This window comes from Muscardinus avellanarius, assembly GCF_963383645.1.
Source record: "Muscardinus avellanarius genome assembly, chromosome: X".
NCBI lineage: Eukaryota > Metazoa > Chordata > Mammalia > Rodentia > Gliridae > Muscardinus > Muscardinus avellanarius.
The window spans coordinates 24,381,070-24,406,074 of record NC_137792.1 but is presented as its reverse complement, the minus strand read 5'-3'; the positions used below and the strand labels follow the sequence as shown (position 1 = coordinate 24,406,074).

The 25,005-nt window shown below is 41.0% G+C and overlaps 1 protein-coding gene across 1 annotated transcript; it reads left to right on the top strand.

The window, feature by feature from the left end:
• Positions 1-18,760: 18,760 nt before the first annotated feature.
• LOC308278750 (BAG family molecular chaperone regulator 5-like) lies at positions 18,761-20,124 on the top strand (the record flags this gene model as incomplete). The annotated part of the gene is made up of 1 exon (XM_080718754.1): positions 18,761-20,124. Exon 1 carries the CDS (start codon positions 18,781-18,783, stop codon positions 20,122-20,124), a length of 1,344 nt encoding a protein of 447 aa, XP_080574880.1. The 5' UTR covers positions 18,761-18,780.
• Positions 20,125-25,005: the final 4,881 nt, after the last annotated feature.

Here is a 25,005-nt window from a genome sequence, read left to right as displayed (position 1 = left end):
GTTTATTTTCTTATTTATTTATTTTTGCAGAGCTAGGGAATGAACCCAGGGCCTCATGCATGCTAAGCATGTGCTCTACCACTGAGGTACACCCTCAAATATTATGAAGTTTTGATATCAGTTATAGGTGAGACTAGTAGAGTTATCTGGGGGGACTTATCTTTTTCTTTCTGAGTTTTTCCAGAAGAATTTGAATGAGATTGGAATGATCTGTTCTGAGCTGTGTGTGCCTTTAAAAAAATTTTAAATAGTGTTTTAATTTCTTTAATATTTTATATGGTACTGGGGATTGAACTCAGGGGCACTATTCCTTTGAGATACACCCCCAGCCCTGCCTTATTTTTTATTTTGAAACAGGATTTCACTGGGTTGCTGAGGCTGGTCTCTAACATGTGATCCTCCTATCTCAGCCTCCCAGATACTGGGGATTATAGGCATGCACCTCCACCCCAGGTAATTTCTTTAATATTAATAAGACTATTCAAGCTTATAATGTATTCTCAAATCAATTCTGGCAAGTTCTATTTTTCTAGAAGTTTTGCCTAACTTGTTTCAGTTGATGCATGTTCATTTTCTTTCAGTCTATCTAAGTGACATGCATTTTTCATTTATCCTTTTTATTTTGGTGCCTTCCCCTGTGGCCTCTGTCTCTATCTCTTTCTATCTCTCATGAAGCTTGCCAGTAGTATGTCTATTTTGCCAGTTTTTTCCCCAAAAATGACCATTTTTTGTCTCTGCTGCTCTTTTCTATGTGTCATTGTTATTCATTTCATTGATTTACACCTTTTTTAGTGTTCTGTGTTTTTAGTCATAGCCTAATGTTCTTTTTCAAATGTCTAATTAATTTACAGTACCCCAAGATAACTGTTTAAGTGCATAAGATTTCCATCAAAGCACTGCTTTTTCTATATTCCTTTGTTTATGTTTTCAGTACTTAATTCTTTTTTTTTTTTGCAGTACTAGGGATTGGACCCATGCACTCACACATTCCAAGAAAATGCTCTACAACTGAGCTATACTTTATGTCCCATTAATTTTTGATATGCATTATATTTATTATTTGGTACTGGGGATTGAACTCAGGAGCATTCTACCTCCAAACCACACCCACAGCCTTTTTATTTTTGTTTAGAAACAGGGTCTCACTAGGTTTCTGAGGTTAGCCTCAAACCTGTGATCTTCTTGTTTCAACTTCTCAAGTACTGGGACTACAGGTGTGTACCACCATCCCTGGCATTATTATTTACTTTTGAACATAATAGGATTTCCATTATGAGGTGTTTAATAGTTGTTTTAAACATAACTGAGCCAGGTATAGTAATGCATTTCTATAATACCAATACTTGGGAGGCTAAGACAGGAAGATCACAGTTTTGAGGACAGACTCAGTTGTGTGTGTGTGTGTGTGTGTGTGTGTGTGTGTGTGTGTGTGTGACTGGAAATTGAACCCAGGGGCATTCTACCTCTGAGCTATACTCCCAACCCTATTTTATTTTTATTTTGAAACAGGGTCTTGCTAGGTTGATGAGAGTCCCACTACTTGCTGTGGTTTCCTCCAACCTAAAACCCTCTTGTGCTTCTCAAGTACTGGGATTATGGGCATGGGCCACCACGCTTAGCTCAGCCTCAGCAACTTAGCTATACCATGTTTCACAATAAATATAAAAAGGGCTGGTGGTGCAGTTTCATTGTAAAATGATAATAGTAATAGATGTTGAAAAAGCATTTGACAAAATCCAGTACCCATTCATGTTAAAAACATTGCAGAAAATTGGAATAGAAGGAATGTATCTCAACATCATTAAGGCATTATACAATAAATATAATATTAATATTATAAATAAATGGGAATAACTGCAAGAATTACCTCTAAAATCAGGAACAAGACAAGGATGCCCACTCTCACCACTCTTGTACAATATAGTCCTTGAGACTTTTGCCACAGCAACAAGACCAGAGCAGGATATCAAAAGAATTCAGATATGAAAAGAGGAATTAACATTATCCTTGTTTGCAGACAATATGATCCTATATCTAGAAGAACCAAATAACTTAACCAAAAGACTACTGGAGCTGACTAACCAACTCAGCAAAGTGGTGGGATATAAAATCAACCCAAAGAAATCAGTTGCTTTTCTATATGCCAACCATGAATCCACGAAGAAATAAATAAAACAATTCCATTCACAATAACCTCAAAACCACTAAAATACCTAGGAATAAACCTAAACAAAGACATAAAAGACCTCTACAATGAAAACTATAAAACATTAAAGAAATTAAGGAAGATCTTGGAAGATGGGAAGATCTCTTTTGGTCATTAATAGGCAGAATAAATATCCTCAAAATAGCTATTCTGCCAAAAGTGACCTACAGATTCAATGCAATTCCTATAAAAATACCAATAACCTTCTTCACAGAGCTAGAAAAATAAGTCATGAGTTTCATATGGAGAAAGAAAAGTCATAGAATAGCTAAAGCAATCCTTAGCAATAAGAACCAGGCAGGAGGCATCACAATCCCTGACTTCAACTTATACTACAGAGCAACAGTAGTTTAAAAAGCATGGCATTGGCACAATAACAGGCTCACAGACAAATGGAACAGAAAGGAAGATACATAAACAAACACAGATACTTATAGTCAGTTGATCTTTGACAAAAAGGCCAAATTCATATGCTGAAGAAAAGACAGCCTTTTCAACAAATGGTGCTGAGTGAACTGGCTATGCATTTGTAGAAAGATAGAACTAAACCCTTACCTATCACCGTGCACAGGAATCAACTCTAGATGGATCAAAGACCTGGAAATCAGACCAGAGACTGTGAAGCTATTACAGGAGGGCATAGGCTCAACATTCTAACATACAGGCACAGGTAGTAACTTCCTCAGCAAGACCTCCAAAGCACAGGAAATTAAAAAAAGAATTAACAAGTGGTATGACATCAAATTAAAAAGTTTTCTGCTCACCAAAGATCATCAAGAATCTAAAGAGAAAGCCTACAGAATGGGAGATCTTTACCAGCCACTACTCTGATAGAGGGCTAAGATCCAGAATATAAAAAGAGCTCAAAAGACTCTACACTAGCAAAATAAATAACTCATTCAAGAAATGGGCAACTGAATTGAATAGACACTTTACAAAAGAAGGGATACAAATGGCCAATAGATACATGAAAAAATGTTCAACATCATTACCCATCAGGGGGATGCAAATCAAAACTACACTGAGATTCCATCTAACCCCAATCAGAGTGGCAAGCATAAAGAAGTCAAATAACAACAAATGATGGTGAGGATGTGGGGAAATAGGAACTCTTTTACACTGTTGGTGGGAGTGCAAACTAGTTCAGCCACTATGGAGATCAGTGTGGAGATTCCTTAGAAAACTGGGAATAGATCCACCATATGATCCAGCTATACCACTATTGGGTATCTTTCCAAAGGATTTGAAATCAGAGAACTACGTTAACATATGCATACCTATGTTCATAGCAGCACAATTCACAATAGCCAAAATGTGGAACCAACCTTGGTCTCCATCAACAAATGAATGGATTACAAAAATATGGAAATACACACAATGGAATTCTACTCAGCAATAAAGAAGGACAAAATTATGTCATTCGTAAGAAGATGGAAAGGCCTGGAGAAAATTATGGTAAGTGAGATTAGCTAAGCACAGAACAAGAAGGGACATATGTGTTCTCTAATATGCTCAAGCTAGGGAGTATTAGGATACCAGAGGGATTCCAGATAATGGGAAATCTCAACAAAGACAGGAAAAAAGGGTAGGGGAGGAAGAAGGCTGAGGTATGGCTCTGTGTATACATGTGAATATAACATTGTTAACCTGGACTGAGAGGGAGGGAAAAGGGGAAGTGATGGGGGAGAGCACCAAGTTCTGTATGAATATATGCCATTGTCAACATAATCCACATTCTAATGTGAGACTATAGTGCACAAAATAAAGATTTTGAAAAAAAAGAAGATATGTTAAGCTGGGCATAGTGCTGCATGCCTGTAATCTCAGTACTTGGGAGGCTGAGACAGGAGGATCATAGGTTTAAAACCAGCCTCACCAATTTAGTGAGACTCTCATAACCCAGCCAGATCCTATTTCAAAAATAAACATAGAAAATAAAAGTAAAAAAGAAAAGCCAGGCGTGGTGGTGCACGCTTGTAATCCCCACGCTTGGGAGGCTGAGACAGGAGGATCACACGGGTTCGAAGCCAGCCTCAGCTACTTAGTGAGGCTCTCAACAACTTAGTGAGACCCTGTTTCCAAATAAAATATACAAAAAGGTCTGGGAGTATAGCCCAGAGGTAGAAAGCCTCTGGGTTCCACCCCCAGTACCACAATAAATAAATAAATAAATAAATAAATAAATAAATAAATGAATAAATAAATAAAATAGAAAAAAAAAAGAAATAAAAAGGACTGGGGGTGTAGCTCAGAGGTAGAATGCCTCTGAGTTTAATTTCCAGCACACACACACACACACACACACACACACACACACACACACACACACATGTTGTATCATGTTTACGACTCTTATTTTTAAAACATTTGTTCTCTATGTTGTAATATTTCTTTTGGCTCAAGACAGAATCTTTTCATACTGTTTCCTTCTGAAATAGTTCTGCTGTCCAGATGCTTTGATTTATTGGCCTGTTGGCTCATATTTATTGGAATATAGGCCCCCTACACCCCCAGAGTGTATGAGGAAAGGGTCAGAGGCCATACCCCAATCTGTCTTAACTCAAAGGAGGTAAAGGTGTCACTGTGGGAGAAAATGTCACATTTGATCACTCTCACTTCAGCAAGCTGTTTTCATGTCATGAATCCCCTCACTCATCCACAGGATGTTTAGAGAAGACATAAGGCCCAGAGTATGGGGTACAGCTTGTAAATGACTGCTGGATCAGTCAGTCTCCATTCATTTCTCTCCGATCCTCGACACTGCTTAACTACCCTGATTTTCCTTCTGATAACACCCATATCAGGGATCTGCTCCTCTGAGAGTTTTCCTGGTTTTCTCCAGACCTCAACATTGTCTCTCAGAGACTGATTTTGGCTAAGACAGCTGACTGTTCAGGTTCAACATCTTGGTTGATATTGTGATGAGAACTCGAGGAATTATTTTTTAGGAAGGTTTTATAATCACTGTATTTATTCATTTTCTCTCTACTGGGGAAGATGTTGGAAATGTTCAAACTGCTGATAAGGTGTCTGAAGTGTTCAAAAGAATCGGCTACATTGAACTTGGCATTGCAGCTGAGATAATTTAAGGAAATTTAATTACGACAGCATTTATTCTCTGTGCATTTGAGAAAAATTGACTTTCACAGTTTTGTTCACTAGACATGTAATTAAAGCAAAGCCGAGGTGAATTTTTAGTGCATATGCAAAACCTCTCCACCTTCAGAGGCTCCATCGACCAATGCAAATATATTTAGTTAAATATTATAAAATTGCTCAAGTATCCAGATAATGAAAAATGCACACGAAGGCAACAAAAGACACCGTTATTTATTAATCAAATTTGCCACAAAACAACCCACCTTTGTCAGATTTCTATTTGGGGGAAATGTACAGTGGGTGAATGCTAGAAAGAAATTCTGCATTGCAGACAGAACCACGTTAGTAGAAAACTTTAGGAAATGACATGAAATAAGCCTCCAAAGTGAAAATGTGCTGGTGTAGCTGCACAGGCCTATAATCCCAGTATTTGAGAGGATGAGATGGAAGGATCTCAGATTCAAGGCTAGTCTCAGCAACTTAATGATACTCTCAGCAATCCTGTGAGACCCTGGTTCTAAATGAATAAGTAAGTAAATAAATAAATAAATAAATAAATAAGGCTGGGAGGTGTAGCTTAGAAGTAGAATGTCCCTAGGTTCTGTCCCTAGTAACACACACACACACACACACACACACACACACACACACGCACGTGCGCATGCACACCAAAAAGGATATATATGTTATATATATATATATATATATATATATATATATATATATATATGGTTATATGTATGTTATCTATCTATCTATCTATCTATCTATCTATCTATCTATCTATCTATTGCAAAGTTATTCCTCTAGGATATATTCCCAGATAAGAAAGAAATTACATCACGGACATTTTCCCTTTGTGGGCTTTTGGGGGGGGGTGTTTGTTTGTTTGTTTGTTTTTTGGTACTGGGGATTGAACCCAGGACATTCAAACCCAATCATAGTTTCTTTTTAAAATGAAACATGGTCTTGCTAAGTTGCTTTAGGGGCTTGCTAAGTTGCTGAGGCTGGCTTCAAACCTGTGACCTTCTTGTCTCAGCCTCGCAAGTACTGGGATTATAGATGTGCCACCATGTCTGGTGCATATTAATTTTTTGGTTTGCCTGAAGCATCGATATGTGTAGTGTTGAAGGTGGGGAGATAGGGCTGCTATACCAGAAACACAAAGGTAAAAATAGATGATATACAAATTGTTGGGTTTTTTTTTTTTTTTTCAGTATCAGGGTTGGAACCTAGGGGGCATTCTACCTCTGAGCTACAGCCCCTGCCCCATTTTTTATTCTGTATTTTGGAACAGGGTCTCACGGAATTGCAAAGGGCTTCACTAAGTAGGTGAGGCTGTCCAAAAACCACGATCCTCCTGTCTCAGCCTCCCGAATGCTGGGATTACAAACGTGCGCCACCACACCGGGCTACAAGTTTTTCTTTTGTTTTGTTTGTTTTGTTTTTTGTTTTTGTGGTACTGGGGATGGAACCCAGGGGCATTCTACCTCCAAGCTACGCCCCAGCCCTAGTTTTTAGTCTTTTTATCTTTGAAACAGAGTCTCACTGAGTTGCAAAGGGCCTCACTAATTAACTGAGGCTGTCCACGAACCGCGATCCTTCAGTCTCAGCCTCCCAAATGCTGATTACAAGTACGTGCCACCACGCCTGGCTCAGCTACAAGTTTTTTAAAAAAGGACTTTATTTGTCAGGTGTGGTGGGTCACGCTTGTAATCCCCACGCTTGGGAGGCGGAAACAGGAGGATCGCGCAGGACCCTGTTTCCAAATAAAAAAAATATAAAAAATAGGTGTCTGGGAGTGTAGCCCAGAGGTAGAAGGGTTTCCAGGAACCCCAGTACCACCAAAAAAAAGACTTTATTTTTCAATTAGCATGTATGAACTGTACATATTAATGGTGTTCAGTGTGATATATTTTTTTCTTTATTTTTTTGTGGTGCTAGGGATTGAACCCAGGGGGATTCTATCTCGAAACTACACCCCAGCCCTATTGTATATTTTATTTTGAAACAGAGTCTCAGTATGTTGCTTAGGAACTCACTAAATTGCTGATGCTGGCCTCTAACCTGTGATCTTCCTGTCTGAGCCTCCCAAGTACTGAGATGAAAAGGCCTGCACCATGGTGCCCTGTTTCAGTTGCAGATATTTATGATTGATATTAGGTCTCTGCCATTTCCAGTTGCTGCAATGGATTAATTAGTCTTCTTTAGTCAATTTGTTACTGTGTCAAATTCACTGTGCTTCTTTCTAGCCTCAAAATGAGGTATTTCCCAGGAGCTTCCCAGTCTCTTATGCAAATAAGCTTTTGACCACCTGTTCCAACAGTTAGCCAGGCTGGTTTTTATCTGGTGCCAGGAATTTAGCTGCTGCTATGGCTAGTATCAGTGCAATGAATTTATATGTGTATAGTTCTTTATGATTTACAAAAATATTTTCCAATCAATGATCTCACCTGATGTTTTTAAAACTTATGAGAGAGGTATTATTATCATTTTTTTTTGTTTTTTGGAGTTACTGTGGATGGAACCCAGGGGCATTCTATCTCCGAGCTACACCCCAGCCCTATTTTTTTTATTCTTTCTTTGTTTTTTTTGCAGGTCTTGGGAAGGAACCCAGGGGCATTCGACTTCTGAGCTACACCCCCAGCCCTATTTTTTATTCTATATTTTGAAACAGGGTCTCACTAAGTTGTGGAGGGCCTCACTAAGTAGCTGTGATCCAATTGTCTCAGCTTCCTAAGTACTGGGATTACAAATGTGTGCCACCACGCTGGACGTTATTTTTTATTTTGAAACAGGGTATCACTGAGTTGCAAAGGGCCTCACTGAGTAGCTGAGGCTGTCTGCAAACTGATCCTCCTGTCTCAGCCTCCCAAATACTGGGATTACAAGCATGCACCCCCATGCCTGGCTAGAAAATATATATTATAACAATTATATATAGTTAGATGTTCTCTACAATTACACCATTTTATATAATTAATTATGTGTTATATATGAATTATAACATGGATACATACATTTTTCTTGAGAACCTTGAGTAATAAAAACTGCTACCTCATTGAACATTTCAAATGACAAGAAATACATATCTTTGATCATTCATGCTTTTTATGTAAGATTTTTATTATTATAAAATTATTACTTTGAGTCAATATCTATAAAGTTTAGTCACTGTAGCTGTTTATAGATAAATCTTTATGTGTGTATGTGTGAGAGGGGTTTCTGGGGACTGGCCCAAGGCCTTGCACATGCTAAACAAGCACTATACATCTGGGCTATATCCCCAGCACAATAAATCATTTTTGAGAGTGATGAATATGTTAATTTATTATAGTCATGATTTCTTAGATGCATATTAAACTTATCAAATTGCACATTTTATTTATTCTTTTTGAGGTAACGGGGATGGAATCCAGGGACACTCTACCTCTGAGCTATAACTTCGGCCCTATTTTTTATTCTTTATTTTTAATTTTTAATGTTTTTGGTGGTACTGGGGTTCCTGGAACCCTTCTACCACCGGGCTACACTCCCAGACACCTATTTTTTATATTTTTATCTGGAAACAGTGTCTCTTAAGCCAGTGAGGCTGGCTTCAAACCAGCGGAATCCTCCTGTCTCTGCCTCCCAAGCGTGGGGATTACAAGCCTGCACCACCATGCCTGGCTTTATTCTTTATTTTGAAAAAGGGTTTCACTGAGTTGCAAAGGGCCTCACTCAGTAATAGCTGATGCTGCCCGTGAACCAAGATCCTTCTGTCTCAGCCTCCCAATTGCACATTTTAAATATATTTATTTAGCTGGGCGTGGTGTTGCACGCTTGTAATCCCCGCGCTTGAGAGGCTGAGACAGGAGGATCGCACAGGTTCGAAGCCAGCCTCAGCTACTTAGTGAGGCTCTCAGCAACTTAGTGAGACCCTGTTTCCAAATAAAATATAAAATAGGTCTGGGAGTAGAGCCCGGAGGTAGAAAGCCTCTGGGTTTCACCCCCAGTACCACCAAAAATAAATAAATAAATAAATAAATAAATAAATATATTTATTTATTTTATTTTATTTTATTTTATTTATTTTTTTTTTTTTTTTGCGGGTCTGGGGATGGAACCCAGGGGCATTTGACCTCCAGGCTACACCCCCTGCCCTATTTTTTATTCTTTATTTTGAAACCGGGTCTCACTGAGTTGCAGAGGGCCTCACTAAGTAGCTGAGGCTGTCCGCGAACCGCGATCCTCCAGGTCTCAGCCTCCCGAATGCTGGGATTACAAGCGTGCGCCACCACGCCCGGCTATTTATTTATTTTATAAAGTATCAGTTATACCTTCATGGAACTGTTTTTGCTTGTTTTGTACTGGGGATTCTGCCTCCAAGCTAAACCCCCAGCCCTTTTTATTCTTTGTTGTGAAACAGGATCTAGCTAGGTTGCCGAGAGTCTATTTGCTGAGGCTATCCTTGAGTCTGTGATCCTCATGCCTCAGCCTTCCAAGTAGTAGGAGTATAGACATGTGCCACTTTATTCAGCTAGATTTGATTTTGAAACAGGGTCATCTGGGCAAGGTGGTGAATGCTGCCAGCCTCAGCTACTTAGTGAGGCTCTCTGCAATTTAGTGAGACCCTTATTCAAAATAAAGAATAAAAAATAGGGCTGAGGGTGTAGGTTGGAGGTAGAATGCTGGATTCCATCCTCAGTACCACAAAAAAAGAAAAAGAAAGAGAAAGAAAGAAAGAAAGAAAGAAAGAAAGAAAGAAAGAAAGAAAGAAGGAAAAAAGGAAAGAAACAGAGTGTCACTAAGTTGCTGGGGCTGACTTCGAACCTGTGATACTTCTGTCTCAGCTTTCCAAATACTGTTAGGAGTGTGCTTCCACACCTGGTTTGGAACTCTTTTTTTTTTTTTGGAAAGGAAATATGGAAGATCCCTGGATGGAAAAGAAGTACTCCTTTATATTATCCATAAACTCACAGCCAGGCATGGTGGTGCATGCTTGTAATCCCTGTACTTCAGAAGCTAAGACAGGTGGATTGTGGTTTGAGGCCAGCCTCACCTAGTTAGTGAGGCCCTCTGTAACTTAATGAGACCCTGTTTAAAAATAAAGAATAAAAAATGGGGGGGGTGTAGTTCAGAGGTAGAATGCCCCTGGGTTTAATCCCCAGTACTGAAAAAAATAAATGAATAAATAAATAAACTCACATAATTATTGGAATGTTGGGAAATCAGCCAGCTTATGTCCTTGGGCAAGTCCAAATTGAAAACAGCTTATGGAATTAGCAAACTATTTCTCAAAACACTTAAATTTCTAATATCTTTCAACTCTTAAAATAGCCTGCTGTGGTGGCACATCTGTAATCCCAGTACTTAGAAGGCTGAGATAGGAGGATTGCAAATTTGAGTGTGTCCTCAGCAAAAAAAAAAAAAAAAAAGATTTGTGTGTGGTACTGAGGATGGAATTCAGGGTCTTTCTATTTCCGGGCTACCTAACCTATTTTATATTTTATTTGGAAACAGGGTCTTACTAAATTGCTGAGAGCCTCACTAAGTAGGTGAGGCTGGCTTTGAACCTGTGCGATCCTTCGGTCTCAGCCTCCCAAATACTGGGATTACAAGCGTGGATCACCACATCCAGATTAGCCTCAGCAATTTCACAAGACCCTGTTTCAAAGTAAAAAATAAAAAAGGGCTGAATATGTAGCTCGGAGGTAGAATGCTCCTGAATTTGCACATGCAAGTGCATGCATGCGCGCACGCACACACACACGCACACACACACGCACACACACACACACAGACATAAAATGTTTTTAATCTGTAACTACTAAAAACTTCTTTTACCCTAATTTAAACCAATTATCCCTTGCCTGTACTATGCAAATGTGGATAACGGGCAGTCTTTCCTTCTTTTTTCTTGGGCCTTCTACCACTGAGCTATACCCCCAGATCTTTTTTAATTTTATTTTTAAATTTTATTTATTTTGTAGTACTTGGGATTGAACCCAAGGGCATTCTACCTCCAAGCTACACTCCCAACCCAATTTTTTTTTTTTTTGTAACAGGGTCTCTCTAGGTTGCTGAGAATCTCACCAAATTGCTGAGGCTGTCCTTGAACCACCTGTGTCAGCCTTCCAAGTGCTGGGATTACCGGCATGCATCACCACACCTGACTTATTTTTCATATTGAAACGGGATCTCACTAAGTTGCCTAGGCTTGTCTTGAACTTTCGACCCTCCTGCCTCATCCTCCTAAGTACTGGGATTGCAGGGGTACCCCCACCACGCCTGGCCCGGTTTTCTTTGCTGTTGTAGTCTCTTTACTTTCCTACACATGGTCATTGGGACTTCCCTCCCCCTCCCCCCGAGGCACTGGGGGTTGAACAAAGGGGTGTTCTACTTCTGAGCTATACCCCAGCTTTATTTTAATTTTTTTGAAACAGGATCTCACTAGGTTATTGAACATCTCGCTAAGTCGCTGAGTCTGGCCTGGAACCTGCAATCCTCTGTCTCAGCCTCGCGAGTACCGGGATTGCGGGCATGTACTACCATGTTTGGCTGCAGGTACTCACTTTTATAAAACTTTGCACATAAAGTATTTGTGAAGTGATCTTTTATAACACTAGAGATTTTCCTTCCATCGAAGAATGAACATCCACGTAGCTAGAAGGGTACAGGAGTGGAAGGGGAACCCTTGCCTCTCTTGAGTACATAATGATCCCAACAATTGTGCTCATTTATAAGGCACCGTGATGATTAACCTCATAAAATTACTTCGTATTAAGCAATCTCATGCAAGGAAGTGTTTAAAGAGTGAAGGCCTTCGTATGTACAATGCATAACTGATTTCACATTAGCACTAAGAAAACTGATAAACGCATTCCATAAGCAGCTAACCCGGATACTTCAGATGATTCAGGAATAAATACCTGAAGTGAAAGAAAATTCTTGCTGAAAATATGCTTCATGAGATATTCTTTTCATACTTTTTCCTGCTCTCTAGAGAAGGCAGTGCTGTAGGAAGATGCCTAATGGACCAAAAAATGTCACTGAGGGGGTAACTTCCAGGAACAAGAAGTTGTAAAACAGACAGCTCAGGTGTAGTACTCCCTACAGTGATCTTCTAAATGAGAGACGGGAACTTCAAGTGCTCATTCATGTACTTGGTCTATGTCAGTTCATACACTCCTATAGAACAATTGACCTTCGCCGGGAGTGGTGGCGCACGCTTGTAATCCCCGTGCTTGGGAGGCTGAGACAGGAGGATCGCACAGGTTCGAAGCCAGCCTCAGCAATTTAGCGAGACCCTATTTCCAAATAAAATATAAAAAAGGTCTGGGAGTATAGCCCGGAGGTAGAAGGCCTCTGGGTTCCATCCCCAGTACCACCAAAAAAAAAAAAAAAAGGAGGAGAAGAAGAATTGACCTTCTTAGTGTGCAAATGACCACTATACATCACTTTTTGTGTGTGTGCGGTACTGGGTATTGAGCCCAGGGGCATTTTATCTCCGAGCTACATCCCAGCCCTATTGTTTATTTTTCATTTTTTGGTGGTCCTGGGGTTCCTGGAAGCCCTTCTACCTCCGGGCTACACTCCCAGACCTATTTTTTATACTTTTTTATTTGGAAACAGGGTCTCATAAGCCAGCGCGTGTGGCTGGCTTCGAACCTGCGCGATCCTCCTGTCTCTGCCTCCCAAGCGCGGGGATTACAAGCGTGCGCCACCACGCTGGGACCTATTGTTTATTTTGAAACACGGTCTTGTTAGGTTGATGAGAGTCTCACTACCTTCGGAAGCTGTCTTCAAATCTGCAATCCTCTTGTCCCAGCCTCCCAAATACTGGGATTACAATTGTGTGTCACCACACCTGGTGTACATCACATTTTTTCTGGTTGGCAGACTTACTTCCAAGCCACACCCCCAGACCCCTCTCCTTTTTGTGGTATTGGGTATTGAACCCAGGGAAATTCTATTTCCAAGTTATATCCCCAACCTCATTTTAAATTATATTTATGTATTTATTGTGGTACTAGGGATTGAACCCAGGGGCATTCTACCTCTGAGCTATAACCCCAACCCTTTTTTATTTTTTGTTTTGAAACAGAGTCTCACTAGGTTGCTGAGGGGCTCCCGAGATTGTTGAAGGTATGATCTTCTTCCCTTAGCCTCCCAAGTACTGGGATTATAGGTGTGCACCACCGCCAAGCCTGATTTACTTTTATTTTGAAATAGGTCTTGATCTTGAAGTTGTTGGTGCATATCTGTAATCCTAGTACCTGGGAGGCTGAGACAGGAGGGTTACAGATTCAAGGTTCAGCAAGTAGTGAGACTCTCATAAACCTAGCCAGACCCTGTGTCAAAATAAAAATAAAATGTATATCTTGGCATCAGAATGGATATCAGGGGCATCAGAATGCCCCTGGCTTTAATCTTTAGTACCACAAATAAACAACAAACCAGGGTCTTGCTAAATTGCTGAGGATGGCCTTGAATCTGAGATCCTCCTGTGTCAGTTTCCCAAATACTTGGATTAGAGGTGTGCACCGCCACGCCCGGCTTCCTTCCCCTTCTTAAAGTGCCAGTACCTTCATTTTCCCATGGTGAATCGCCCCTCCCTTTTGTCTACTCCTCAGTTTACTTACGGTGTATGATTTGGACTCTCTCCTTGGCTCCAATGGTAGATATGTACCTCAGGCCTGGTCTATCAGAGTATTCCTTTCCCCTGACCACAGTAATTACATCCAGGATGGATATGGGCTTCTGTATTTTTGACATTCTCAACATCGGCCAGGTCTGGGGAGAATGAGTCAGTACCCTGTGTCCTGGATCACTGTGATTTGCTGCTGACAATCCCTTTCAGAATGGTAAAGTATCCACGAGAATAAAGCTCAGTGGCAGTAAAGCTGGAGGTGGATTCCGTTTTCATGGTTTGGGCCACTAGATCTATTTATGCCTGGATTTATTCACATTATTTTCAGATATATGGGTCCCAAAATTTCAGTTTTGGTTTAAACTGGGTTTCTTTTCATTGAAAGCAAGAACTGTTTCTAATTTTATACACTTTAGGATGATATTTCATTTTATTAATCGCAGTAGCAAGTAATATTTAAAATGTTAGCACAAGCCGGGGTGGTGGCGCACGCTTGTAATCCCCGCGCTTGGGAGGCGGAGACAGGAGGTTCGCGCTGGTTCGGAGCCAGCCTCGCTGGCTTAAGAGATCCTGTTTCCAAATAAAAAAATATAAAATAGGTCTGGGAGTGTAGCCTGGAGATAGAAGGGCTTCCAGGAACCCCATACCGCCCCCAAAAAAGGTTAGCACAAATATTCATGAGAAAAATTATCTAGTTTCTATGAAACCAACACTTTGCAAATTATATATGTGCAGACATTTGCTGGGCGTGGTGGTGCACGCTTGTAATCCCCACACTTGGGAGGCTGAGACAGGAGGATCACACAGCCTCAGCTGCTTAGTGAGGCTCTCAGCAACTTAGTGAGACCCTGTTTTCAAATAAAATATAAAATAGGTCTGGGAGTATAGCCCAGAGGTAGAAAAAGCCCCTGGGTTCCACCCCCAGTACCACCAAAAAAAAAAAAAAGTGCAGACATTTTGCAATTAACTACCACAAGATCTCAGAGGTTCGTAGGTTTGGAACCATTTTAATTTGAATTTTAGAGGTCACATAGACACAGAGTAAGGCCACATTTATACAACTAAAATGTGGAGTAAGATATGATTATTTATTTAGTTATCATTTTGGCACTGAGGATTGAACCCAGGAGCATTCTGTCTCTGAGCTACACCCCCTGCCCTTTTTATTTTTCTTTTGAAACAGTCTTGCTAAATTGCTGAGGGTCTTGAGAAACTGCTGAGGCTGGCAGTGAACTTGTGATTCTCCTGTCTCAGCCTCCTAAGTACTAGGCTTAGAGGTCTGTGCCACCATACCCGGCTGGATGTATTTATCTTGAAAATCAAGTGGAGATTAGAAAGCTAATCAACACTACATTCTATTTCTCAGCCAGCATAATTACAAAGTCATATATGGCTTGCATCTAAAAAATCTGCACTTCAGTAAGATGGTGTTTTATAGGGATTGAAAATACTCCAGAGAATGCAGTATAATTTTATTTTAGAATGTAGAATATTTAGAACTTCAATAAGGCCACTAGGTATTATTCAGTAAAATAAGTTCATTCTCGTTGTTGACTTAAAAAGAATCATGAGGCTGTGTGTATAGCTAGAACTATTTTTTCAAGCATCATTTTATTACTTCATATATTTGTCAGGAGCCGGGCGTGGTGGCACACACTTGTAATCCCAGCATTCGGGAAGCTCTGACCGGAGGATGGCGCTTCGAGGACAGCTTCAGCTAGTGAGGCCCTCTGCAACTCAGTGAGTCCTGGTTTCAAAATAAAGAATTAAAAAATAGTTCAAAGAGATTAACTACAAAGAAGAAATAGGTAACACACTCCAGAACTAGAGAAACAAGATTTTCCATCCAACAGACAACTAAGATTGGTTATCTGTGGAGATTCATTATTTATGTTAGTCTTTTACCTATCTCTAAAGGGTATTGTTTGCCTTTATTGTTGTTAATTTCTAGGATTTCTAGTTGGAATATTAATATACCTTCAGATATAGCATTTGGAAATATTTTATCCCATTCTATCAGTAACTTTTAACTCTGTTTACATTGTCTTTGGATATACAATATTTTTTTTATTTTTTAGGGAGTTTGTATACTCCTCTGTTGCCTGTGCCATTGAAATCATAACCAAGAAATCACTGCCAATTTCAATGTTCTGAGGTTTAATGACCCAGATTTTCTCCTAAAAGTTTATAGTCTTAAGATTTATATTTAGGTCTATTATCTATTTTGAGTTAATATTTGTATATGGGATTAGGTAAGGGTCCAATTTTATTCTTTTCCATGTAATTATTATTTTTTAACAATATTTAGTTAAAAGACTATTATTCCCACCACCAAATGTTCGTGGAAACCTTGTCAAAAATAACTTGACAATATAGGGAAGAATTTAGCTCTAGGCTTTTATTTAACTCCAATGGTTTATATATCTGCCTTTAGAATAGTACTACACTGTTTCAATTATTGTAGCTTTATATGGTTTGAAATCAGAAAATATATATCTTCTAGCTTTGTTCTTTTTCAAGATCGTTTTGGGTACCTAGAGTCCATATTCCATATTAGGATAGATTTTTTTTTCTGAAAAATAAATATATAAATATATGATAGTTTCACCTAAAAAATAGAAAAAAATATTCTCTGGTAAGAAAGAAAGCAAAAAGAAATATTGAAATGTTATCTTTAAGTCACCAAAAGCTTGGTATCAGACAAATGAATCTGGTATGTGAGATTATAATTTTTAATTTTAGATAAATTGCCATAATACTAGATGTCAACTACTAAGCCAAGCATGGGAGGGAGGGATAGGGAGAGAATGGGGTGGGGATTGGGTGGGGGCTGACTGGGAAAAGTGTGCACGTATGTCTACAAAAGTATGTATCCTACTATAATGTATGAATACAGTGCACCAATAAAAATTAAAAAAAAATAGTGCAGGAGATGTAGAAAAAAAAAGTTTGTCAAGCTAATCTACTATATTCCAGGTGCTTTCAAACACATTCTTTTATTTAAATCTAACAGTAATTCTGTAAGGAAGTGAAGTAGAAGTTATTCAGACTATGCTGAATTCTATGGTGGATGACACTTTATTTTGATTTAAAATAACACTATAGGTAGGGAGTGGGGTAGGAGCCCAAGTGGGGTGGGGAGGAGGGGAGTTTACCAGGTGCTTTGTGGATGTATGCTCCATCACTCTGAACTTCAGTAACATGCATTGTTACAAAGCACCAATAAAAGAATCTATATCTATGTATTTATCTATTTATTTCTTTGCAGTACTGGGGATGGAACCCAGGGGCATGCTACCTCTGAGCTATACCCCCAGCCCTATTTTTATTTCTTCTTCTTCTTCTTCTTCTTCTTCTTCTTCTTCTTCTTCTTCTTCTTCTTCTTCTTCTTCTTCTTCTTCTTCTCCTTCTCCTTCTCCTCCTCCTCCTCCTCCTCCTCCTCCTCCTCCTCCTCCTTCTCCTTCTCCTTCTTCTTCTGGTACTGGGGTTCCTGGAAACCTTTCTACCTCCCGGCTACACTCCCAGACACCTATTTTTTATATTTTTATTTGGAAACAGGGTCTCTTAAGCCAGTGAGGCTGGAGTCGGACCTGCGCGATCCTCCCGTCTCCGCCTCCCAAGCGCGGGGATTACAAACGTGCACCACCAAGCCCAGCTTACTCTTTATTTTGAAACAGAATCTCACTGAGTTGTGAAGGGCCTCACTAAGTAGCTGAGGCTGTCCGCCAACCGTGATCCTCTTGACTTAGCCTCCCAATTGCTGGGATTACAAGCGTGCGCCACCACGCCCGGCTCAATAAAAGAATATTTTATTGTATTTATTTTATTTGTTGTTGTTTTTATTTTTGTTTTTGTTTTTTTGGGGGGTTTTTTGGTGTTACTGAGGGAGGAACCCAGGGGCTTTCTACCTCCAGGCTATACTCCCAGACCTATTTTATATTTCATTTGGAAACAGGGTCTCACTAAGTTGCCGAGAGCCTCATTAAGTAGCTGAGGCTGGCTTTGAACCTGTGTGATCCTCCTGTCTCAGCCTCCCAAGCGCGGGGATTACAAGTGTGCGCCACCACGCCCGGCTTTAAAATAATATTTTAAAGAGGTAGCCAGGGGTGGTGCCACACATTTGTAGTCCCAGTACTTGGGAGGCTGAGTCAAGAAGATCGCATGTTCGCAACCAGCCTCAGCAACACTGTGAGACTCAGCAACCTAGAGAGACCCTGTTTCAAAACAAAAAAAAATAGTCTGGGGGTGTATGTACCTCGGAGGTAAAATGCCCCTCAGTTCAATCTCCGGTAACCGATGAAAGAAAGAAAGAAAGAAAGAAAGAAAGAAAGAAAGAAAGAAAGAAAGAAAAAGAAAATTAAATTAACAGACGTATAAGTACTTTACCCCCTCCCCCAATTAAGAGTTAGGCATAGTGGCACACACCTGTCATCCCAGTACTTGAGATAAGACAGGAGGATGGTAGGTTTGAAAAAGCCTCAGCGACAGGTGAGCTAGTAGCAGGCCTCCCTGTGGCCGGTGCTGCGTGGCCTCCATTGACCGGGGTCTCCCCCCAGCCGACTGCCCCTCCGCTTCTGATCACCCCACCCACCGCAGCCCGCGCCACGCCCATTGTGATGTCAGGCGACTGCCTACCGACCAGCGAGACTCTGGAGAGGCAGCCGAGGCCCCTGCACTAGCCGGCCAGGTCAGACCTAGTGGGCAGGGGTGAGGGCATGCCTCTGGGGGCCTCGAGCCGGCGCCGCACCCGGTTAAGGGCCGTCTCCCACCTTGCCGCCCGCCTCGGCCGTCAAGAACGCCACCATCTAACCTCGTGTGCTTGTGAAACCGAACACAACAAAGTATGGATATGGAAAATCAACATCCTTCTCTAAGTAGGCTTCAGGAAATCCAAAAGGAAGTACAAAGTATAGAACAGCAAGTAATTGGCTTCAGTGGTCTGCTAGATGACAAGAATTACAAGAAATTGGAGAGGATCCTAACAAAGCAACTTTTTGAAATAGACTCAGTGGATACAGAAGGAAACGTAGACATTCAGCAGGCGAGGAAGAGGGCAGCGCAGGAGATCGAACACCTCCTCAAAGAGCTGGAGCAGAATGCAAACCACCCACACCGGATTGAAATTCAGAGCATTTTTAAGGAAGCCCAGGCCCTTGTGAAAGAGAAGATCGTGCCCTTTTACAACGGAGGCAACTACGTGACCGATGAATTCGAGGAAGGCATCCAAGATATCATCCTGAGGCTGACACACGTCAAAACCGGCGGGAAGATCTCCCTGCGGAAAGCTAGGTATCATACTCTAACCAAAGTTTGCACTGTGCAAGAGATCATCGAAGACTGCACGAAGAAGCAGCCTTCCCTGCCACTCTCCGAGGACGCGCATCCATCCGTCGCCAAAATCAACTCCGTGATGTGCGAAGTGGATAAGGCCAGAGGTACTCTGATCGCCCTTCTGATGGGGGTGGACACCAACGAGACTTGCAGGCACTTGTCATGTGTGCTCTCGGGGCTGATTGCGGGTCTGGATGCGTTAGATGTGTGCGGGCGTACAGAAATCAGGAATTATCGGAGGGAAGTGGTCGAAGATATCAACAAATTATTGAAGTATTTGGACGTAGAAGAGGAAGCCGATACTACTTATGCGTTTGATTTGGGACAGAACCAATCCATTTTGAAAATAGAAAAGGTCCTCAAGAGGATGAGAGAAATAAAAAATGAACTTCTCCAAGCTCAGAATCCTCCGGAATTGTATCTGAGCTCCAAGACAGAACTGCAGGGTTTGATTGGACAGCTGGATGAGGTGAGTGTCGAAAAGAATCCGTGCATCCGGGAAGCCAGGAGAAGAGCAGTGATTGAAGTGCAGACCCTGATCACCTACCTGGACCTGAAGGAAGCCCTGGAGAAACGGAAGCAGTTTGCTTGTGAGGAGCCCCCGCCACATAAGGCCGTCTGGGACATTCTTGCAAACCTGTCGGAGATCCAGGGAGAAGTCCTCTCGTTCGACGGGAATAGATCCGATAAGAACTACATCCGGCTGGAGGAGCTGCTGACCAAACAGTTGCTGGCGCTGGATGCCGTGGACCCTCAAGGTGAAGAGAAGTGTAAGGCTGCCAGGAAACAGGCGGTGAAGCTTGCCCAGAACATCCTCAGCTATCTCGACCTGAAGTCCGATGAGTGGGAGTACTAAGACACCAGAGCTAAGCCGATCTTGCTTGTTTTGCACTTTACATATACTTCTATGTATTTATAAAGAGCTTTCGGTTCGTGGAGCCTAAATGTGATTTACAGATGCATTTTTTCAATCGTAGTATTTATGATTTAAGCAAATTATACTCAGTGTCTCTGCCCTCAGCGTTGCAAAACAGGTGTCATTGCAGCACATGGGCTTTTCCATGTGGGTCATTATCCATATGATGTGGTAGGGTTTGTTTGGTTCGTGGGTTTTGTGTTCATGTGGCGCGTGTTTAATCAGAACGTGAATAGTGGTAACATTCGTACTTTTTAAATGGGTTGTGTGAGCATTAAAATACAGAAGTTAAAGAATTGGGGAATCTATATAACCGTACACAATAATCTGGAAATTATGAGAGAGGGGAAATATTTTGATGAAAGAGTAAAGTCTGAGCACAAAACTATAGTTTTTATTATGCTACATAAAGCAGAAAGATTCTTTTTCACTTATAAAAAGCCTGATTGGGCCCGCCCAGCTTAATGGGCTGGGGTTTTGTTTATTTGGATTGTCTGTTCTCCATAAGTATTTTTGTTCGAAAAAACAGTGCTTTCCCCCCCTACTCTACATTTGACAGGGGGAAGTCTTGTATTTGTATGCAACACAGGAAAATTATATAAAGCAATAGCCAAAAAACTTTTGAGACTGCGCTGAAGAAGAGGTAAAACATCAGCTGCTCGATACCTTTAAGCTGTTTTTTTGGTAGGATTTATTTTTTATTTTTTTAATTTTTATTTATTTTTGGTGGTACTGGGGGTGGAACCAGAGGCTTTCTACCTCTGGGCTATACTCCCAGACCCATTTTTAAAAATATTTTTTTGGAAACAGGGTCTCACTAAGTTACTGAGAGCCTCACTAAGCAGCTGAGGCTGGCTTCGAACCAGTGCGATCTTCCTGTCTCAGCCTCCCAAGATCTTCCTGTCTCAGCCTCCCAAGCGCTGGGATTACAAGCGTGCGCCACCACACCTGGCTTTGTTTGTAGGATTTAAGCTTAAAATTTCCCTTAATAATTGCTAAGGATGAGAATATATAAATGAAGTCAGTGGCCCTTTATTTTTTTGGTGAAACTGGGGTTCCTGGAAACACTTCCACCTCCGGGCTACACTCCCAGATCTATTTTATTTTTATTTGGAAATAGGGTCTTTTAAGCCAGCGCGGCTGGCTTCGAACCTGCGCGGCTAGCTTCGAACCTGCGCGATCCTCCTGTCTCTGCCTCCCAAGCGCGGGGATTACAAGCATGCACCACCACGCCCGGCTGTCAGTGGCCCTTTACTAGAGAGACACTCAAGCGGGGTGTGGTGGCGCACGTTTGTGATCCCAGCATTTGGGAGGCTGAGACAGAAGGATTAAGAACAGTCTCAGCTACTTAGTGAGGCCTTTTGCAACCCAGTGAGACCCTGTTTCAACATAAAGAATAAATATAGGGTATATAAGGCTGGGGGGTGTAGCTCGGAGGTAGAATGCCCCTGGGTTCCATTTCCAGTACAGAGAGAGAGAGAGAGAGAGAGAGAGAGAGAGAGAGAGAGAGAGAGAGAAGAGAGAGAGAGAGAGAGAGAGAGAGAGAGAGAGAGAGAGAGAGAGAGAGAAGAGAGAGACTCATACCTATAGTTGCAAAATGAAAACTGAGTTAGTTTACCAGTATCAGGTTACACTAAAACTAAGCAGGAACCGCAACTGTGGCACATAATGTACTTCTCTTGTTGGTCCAGGCTATACCACATACACTTGTTAAACATACCTATCACTATTTTGGGACATATGAGAGCAGAAATTACTGTTACTTTCAAAGATAATAATTTGTCACTTTAGCTAAAAGTAGGTAGGTAAAGGAGGGACCTTAAGTACAAAAAGATAATAAAGCCATAGTGCCAGACTAAAAAAATAATGTAGCCCAGTGGGGCCAGGTGTCTCTAGCTCAGCAGAGGAAGCGAGGCACTTGCTGCTAAGCGCCCTGAATGTCACTGCTCCAGCTTGAAGGCTTCCCTGGGACCTGCCAGACGCCAGTCTGAAAGAACCATTAGAATCTGTTGGGCATTAGTGTTTTTCATCTGCTACAGGGCACATGCATTTCTTTTATTATTTTTTGTGATTTTATTGGTGTATTTTAGTCTCATCATAGTGTAAATCATTTTGGTGCCCCCCCCCATTTCCCTCCCTCCCAATACAGAGTACCCAGATGGACACTGGTATATATCCCCATGTATACACATAATCTATGGTGGGCACATGAATTTCTATAAATAATTCAAGGAGTCAGTTGTACAGTTGCCTATTAATGAGAGCAAAACAATTCCTCCAAATTTTGTAGTCCCTTGACAGCATGTGGGTCCCAGTATTACAACCAGCAAACCACTTTCTGTAGCCAGCTTTCACTAAATTGTTTGGTGAGGGCACATCTTTTGAACTCTAGTGAAATGTTACTTTCAAAGATATTAGTCACTTTAGCTAAAAGTAGATAGGTAAAAGGAATGACCTTAAATACCTAAAGGTAATAAAGGCATAGTGCCAGAAGAGGAGGAGGAGGAGGAGGAGAGAAAGAAGAGGAAGAAGAGAAAGAAGAGGAAGAGGAAAAGAAAACAGCCTCAACAACTTAGTGAGACTCTCAGTAACCTAGTGAGATATTGTTTTAAAACAAAAAATAGCTGGGCGTGGTGGTACACGCTTATAATCCCAGTACTTGAGAGGCTGAGACAGTAGGATCGTACAGGTTTGAAGCCAGCCTCAGTTAATTAGTGAGGTTTTCAGCAACTTAGTGAGACTCTGTTTCCAAATAAAAAGATATAAAACAGGTCTGGGAGTGTAGTCCAGAGGTAGAAAACCCCTGGGTTCCATCCCTAGTACCACAAAAAAAGTACTAAAAGAATAGAAAGGTCTGGTGAGACCCTGTTTCATTAATTATTAGAAACCATCATATTTATGCAATCCTACTGCACCTCAGTGGATTCGATCAAAACATCCTCTCTTCCCTTCCTCCCTCTGTCTTTTCCTTCCTTTCTTGTTTGTATTCTACTTTCATCCTCCTCCAGCCCTTTGTTTTCTTTCCGTGGCGGTGATCTAGTAGAGTGAAAGTGTTGCTTTGCTTAATGTGCACAATTTGTATTTCATTCCTTAGCCTGGGCATTCTGGCTCCAAGCTACACCCAGTCCTCTTAATTATTCTTTTTATTTATTTATTTTTATTTTGACCTAGACCTCACTAAATTGTTGCGGGTCTAAGTTGCCAAGGTTGGCCTCAAACCTGGGATCCAAAGTACTGGAAAACAGCTGGGTGTGGTGGCACATGCTTGTAATCCCCGTGCTTGGGAGGCTGAGACAGGAGGATCGCACAGGTTCGAAGCCAGCCTCAGCTACTTAGTGAGGCTCTCGTCAACTTAGTGAGACCCCGTTTCCAAATAAAAATATAAAATAGGTCTAGGAGTGTAGCCCAGAGGTAGAAAGCCCCTGGGTTCCATCCCTAGTACCATTAAAAACAAACAAACAAACAAACAAACAAAAAAACCAAAGTACTGGCAATACGGGCGTGTACCACCAAGCCCAGCACTCTCATTTTTTTTTTCAATTTTTATTTTGAGTCAGTCCCACTAAGTTGCTGAGGCTGGCATCAAACTCTCTATCCTCCTGTCTCAGCCTCCCGAATGCTGGGGTTCCAGGCATGTACCACCACGCTCGACTCAATAAAGGCCTTTTCTAATCGAATTGATGGTTGCCAAATATATTTATGTGACCTAATGGTAGCACTCGATAATAAAAGAATAAAACGGAAACCAGCTTCTGTTTTCTTTTGACAAATGTGTAATGTTGTATGTTAATTTAAATGACATTCATGGTTTATCTCACATTGTTTACTAACTTTGAAAGTTCATTAGTGAGCCTATCTACTACAATGTCCAGTCTGAGTTAGAACTGATTTCTAAAGGGATTTATGGTTTACTGTTATTTTATTTTATTTTTTGGTGGTATTGGGGTTCCTGGAAGCCCTTCTACCTCCGGGCTACACTCCCAGACCTATTTTATATTTTTGAAACAGGGTCTCTTACGCCAGCGCGGCTGGCTTCGAACTTGTGCGATCCTCCTGTCTCCGCTTCCCAAGCGTGGGGATTACAGGCGGGTGCCACCACGCCTGGCTTACTGTTATTTTAAACATATTGGCAAAGTTCTTAAGCTGGTCTAAAATAAGCCAAAGGAAATAACATGATTTAAAAGCTAATGATCTATATATGACATTTTTCTCTGCCTTTTTTTTTTTTTTTTGCGGGTCTGGGGATGGAACCCAGGGGTATTTGACCTCCAAGCTACACCCTCCCGCCCTATTTTTTATTCTTTATTTTTGAAACAGGGTCTCGATAAGTTGTGGAGGGCCTCACTAAGTAGCTGAGGCTGGCTGCGAACCATGATCCTCTTGTCTCAGCCTCCCAGGTACTGGGATTACAAGTGTGCGCCACCACGCCCGGCTTCTCTCTAATTTTTAAAGCAACATCTTTTTATTATGAACTAAATTTTTATTATAAATTGATCATAGGTCTTAGAAATACTTATTGGACATTAGCTGTCTATATATTTATTTGGTAATCTAAAATGTTAAATGCTTTTCCAGAATTCTGGCTGATATTCTTTATATTGGATAAGAAAAAATTGATGTTTGCTAAGTTTTTAGACATCAGTTTGTGTGTGTGTGTGTGTGTGTGTGTGTGTGTGTGTGTGTGTGTTACTGGGGGTTGAACTCAGAGGCATTCTCCCTCTGAGCTATTCCAGAGAGCTTTTTAATTTTTTTTTTTGTTTTGAAACAAGGTCTCATTAAGTTGCTGAGATTCTTACTAAATTGCTGAGGTTGGACTAAAAG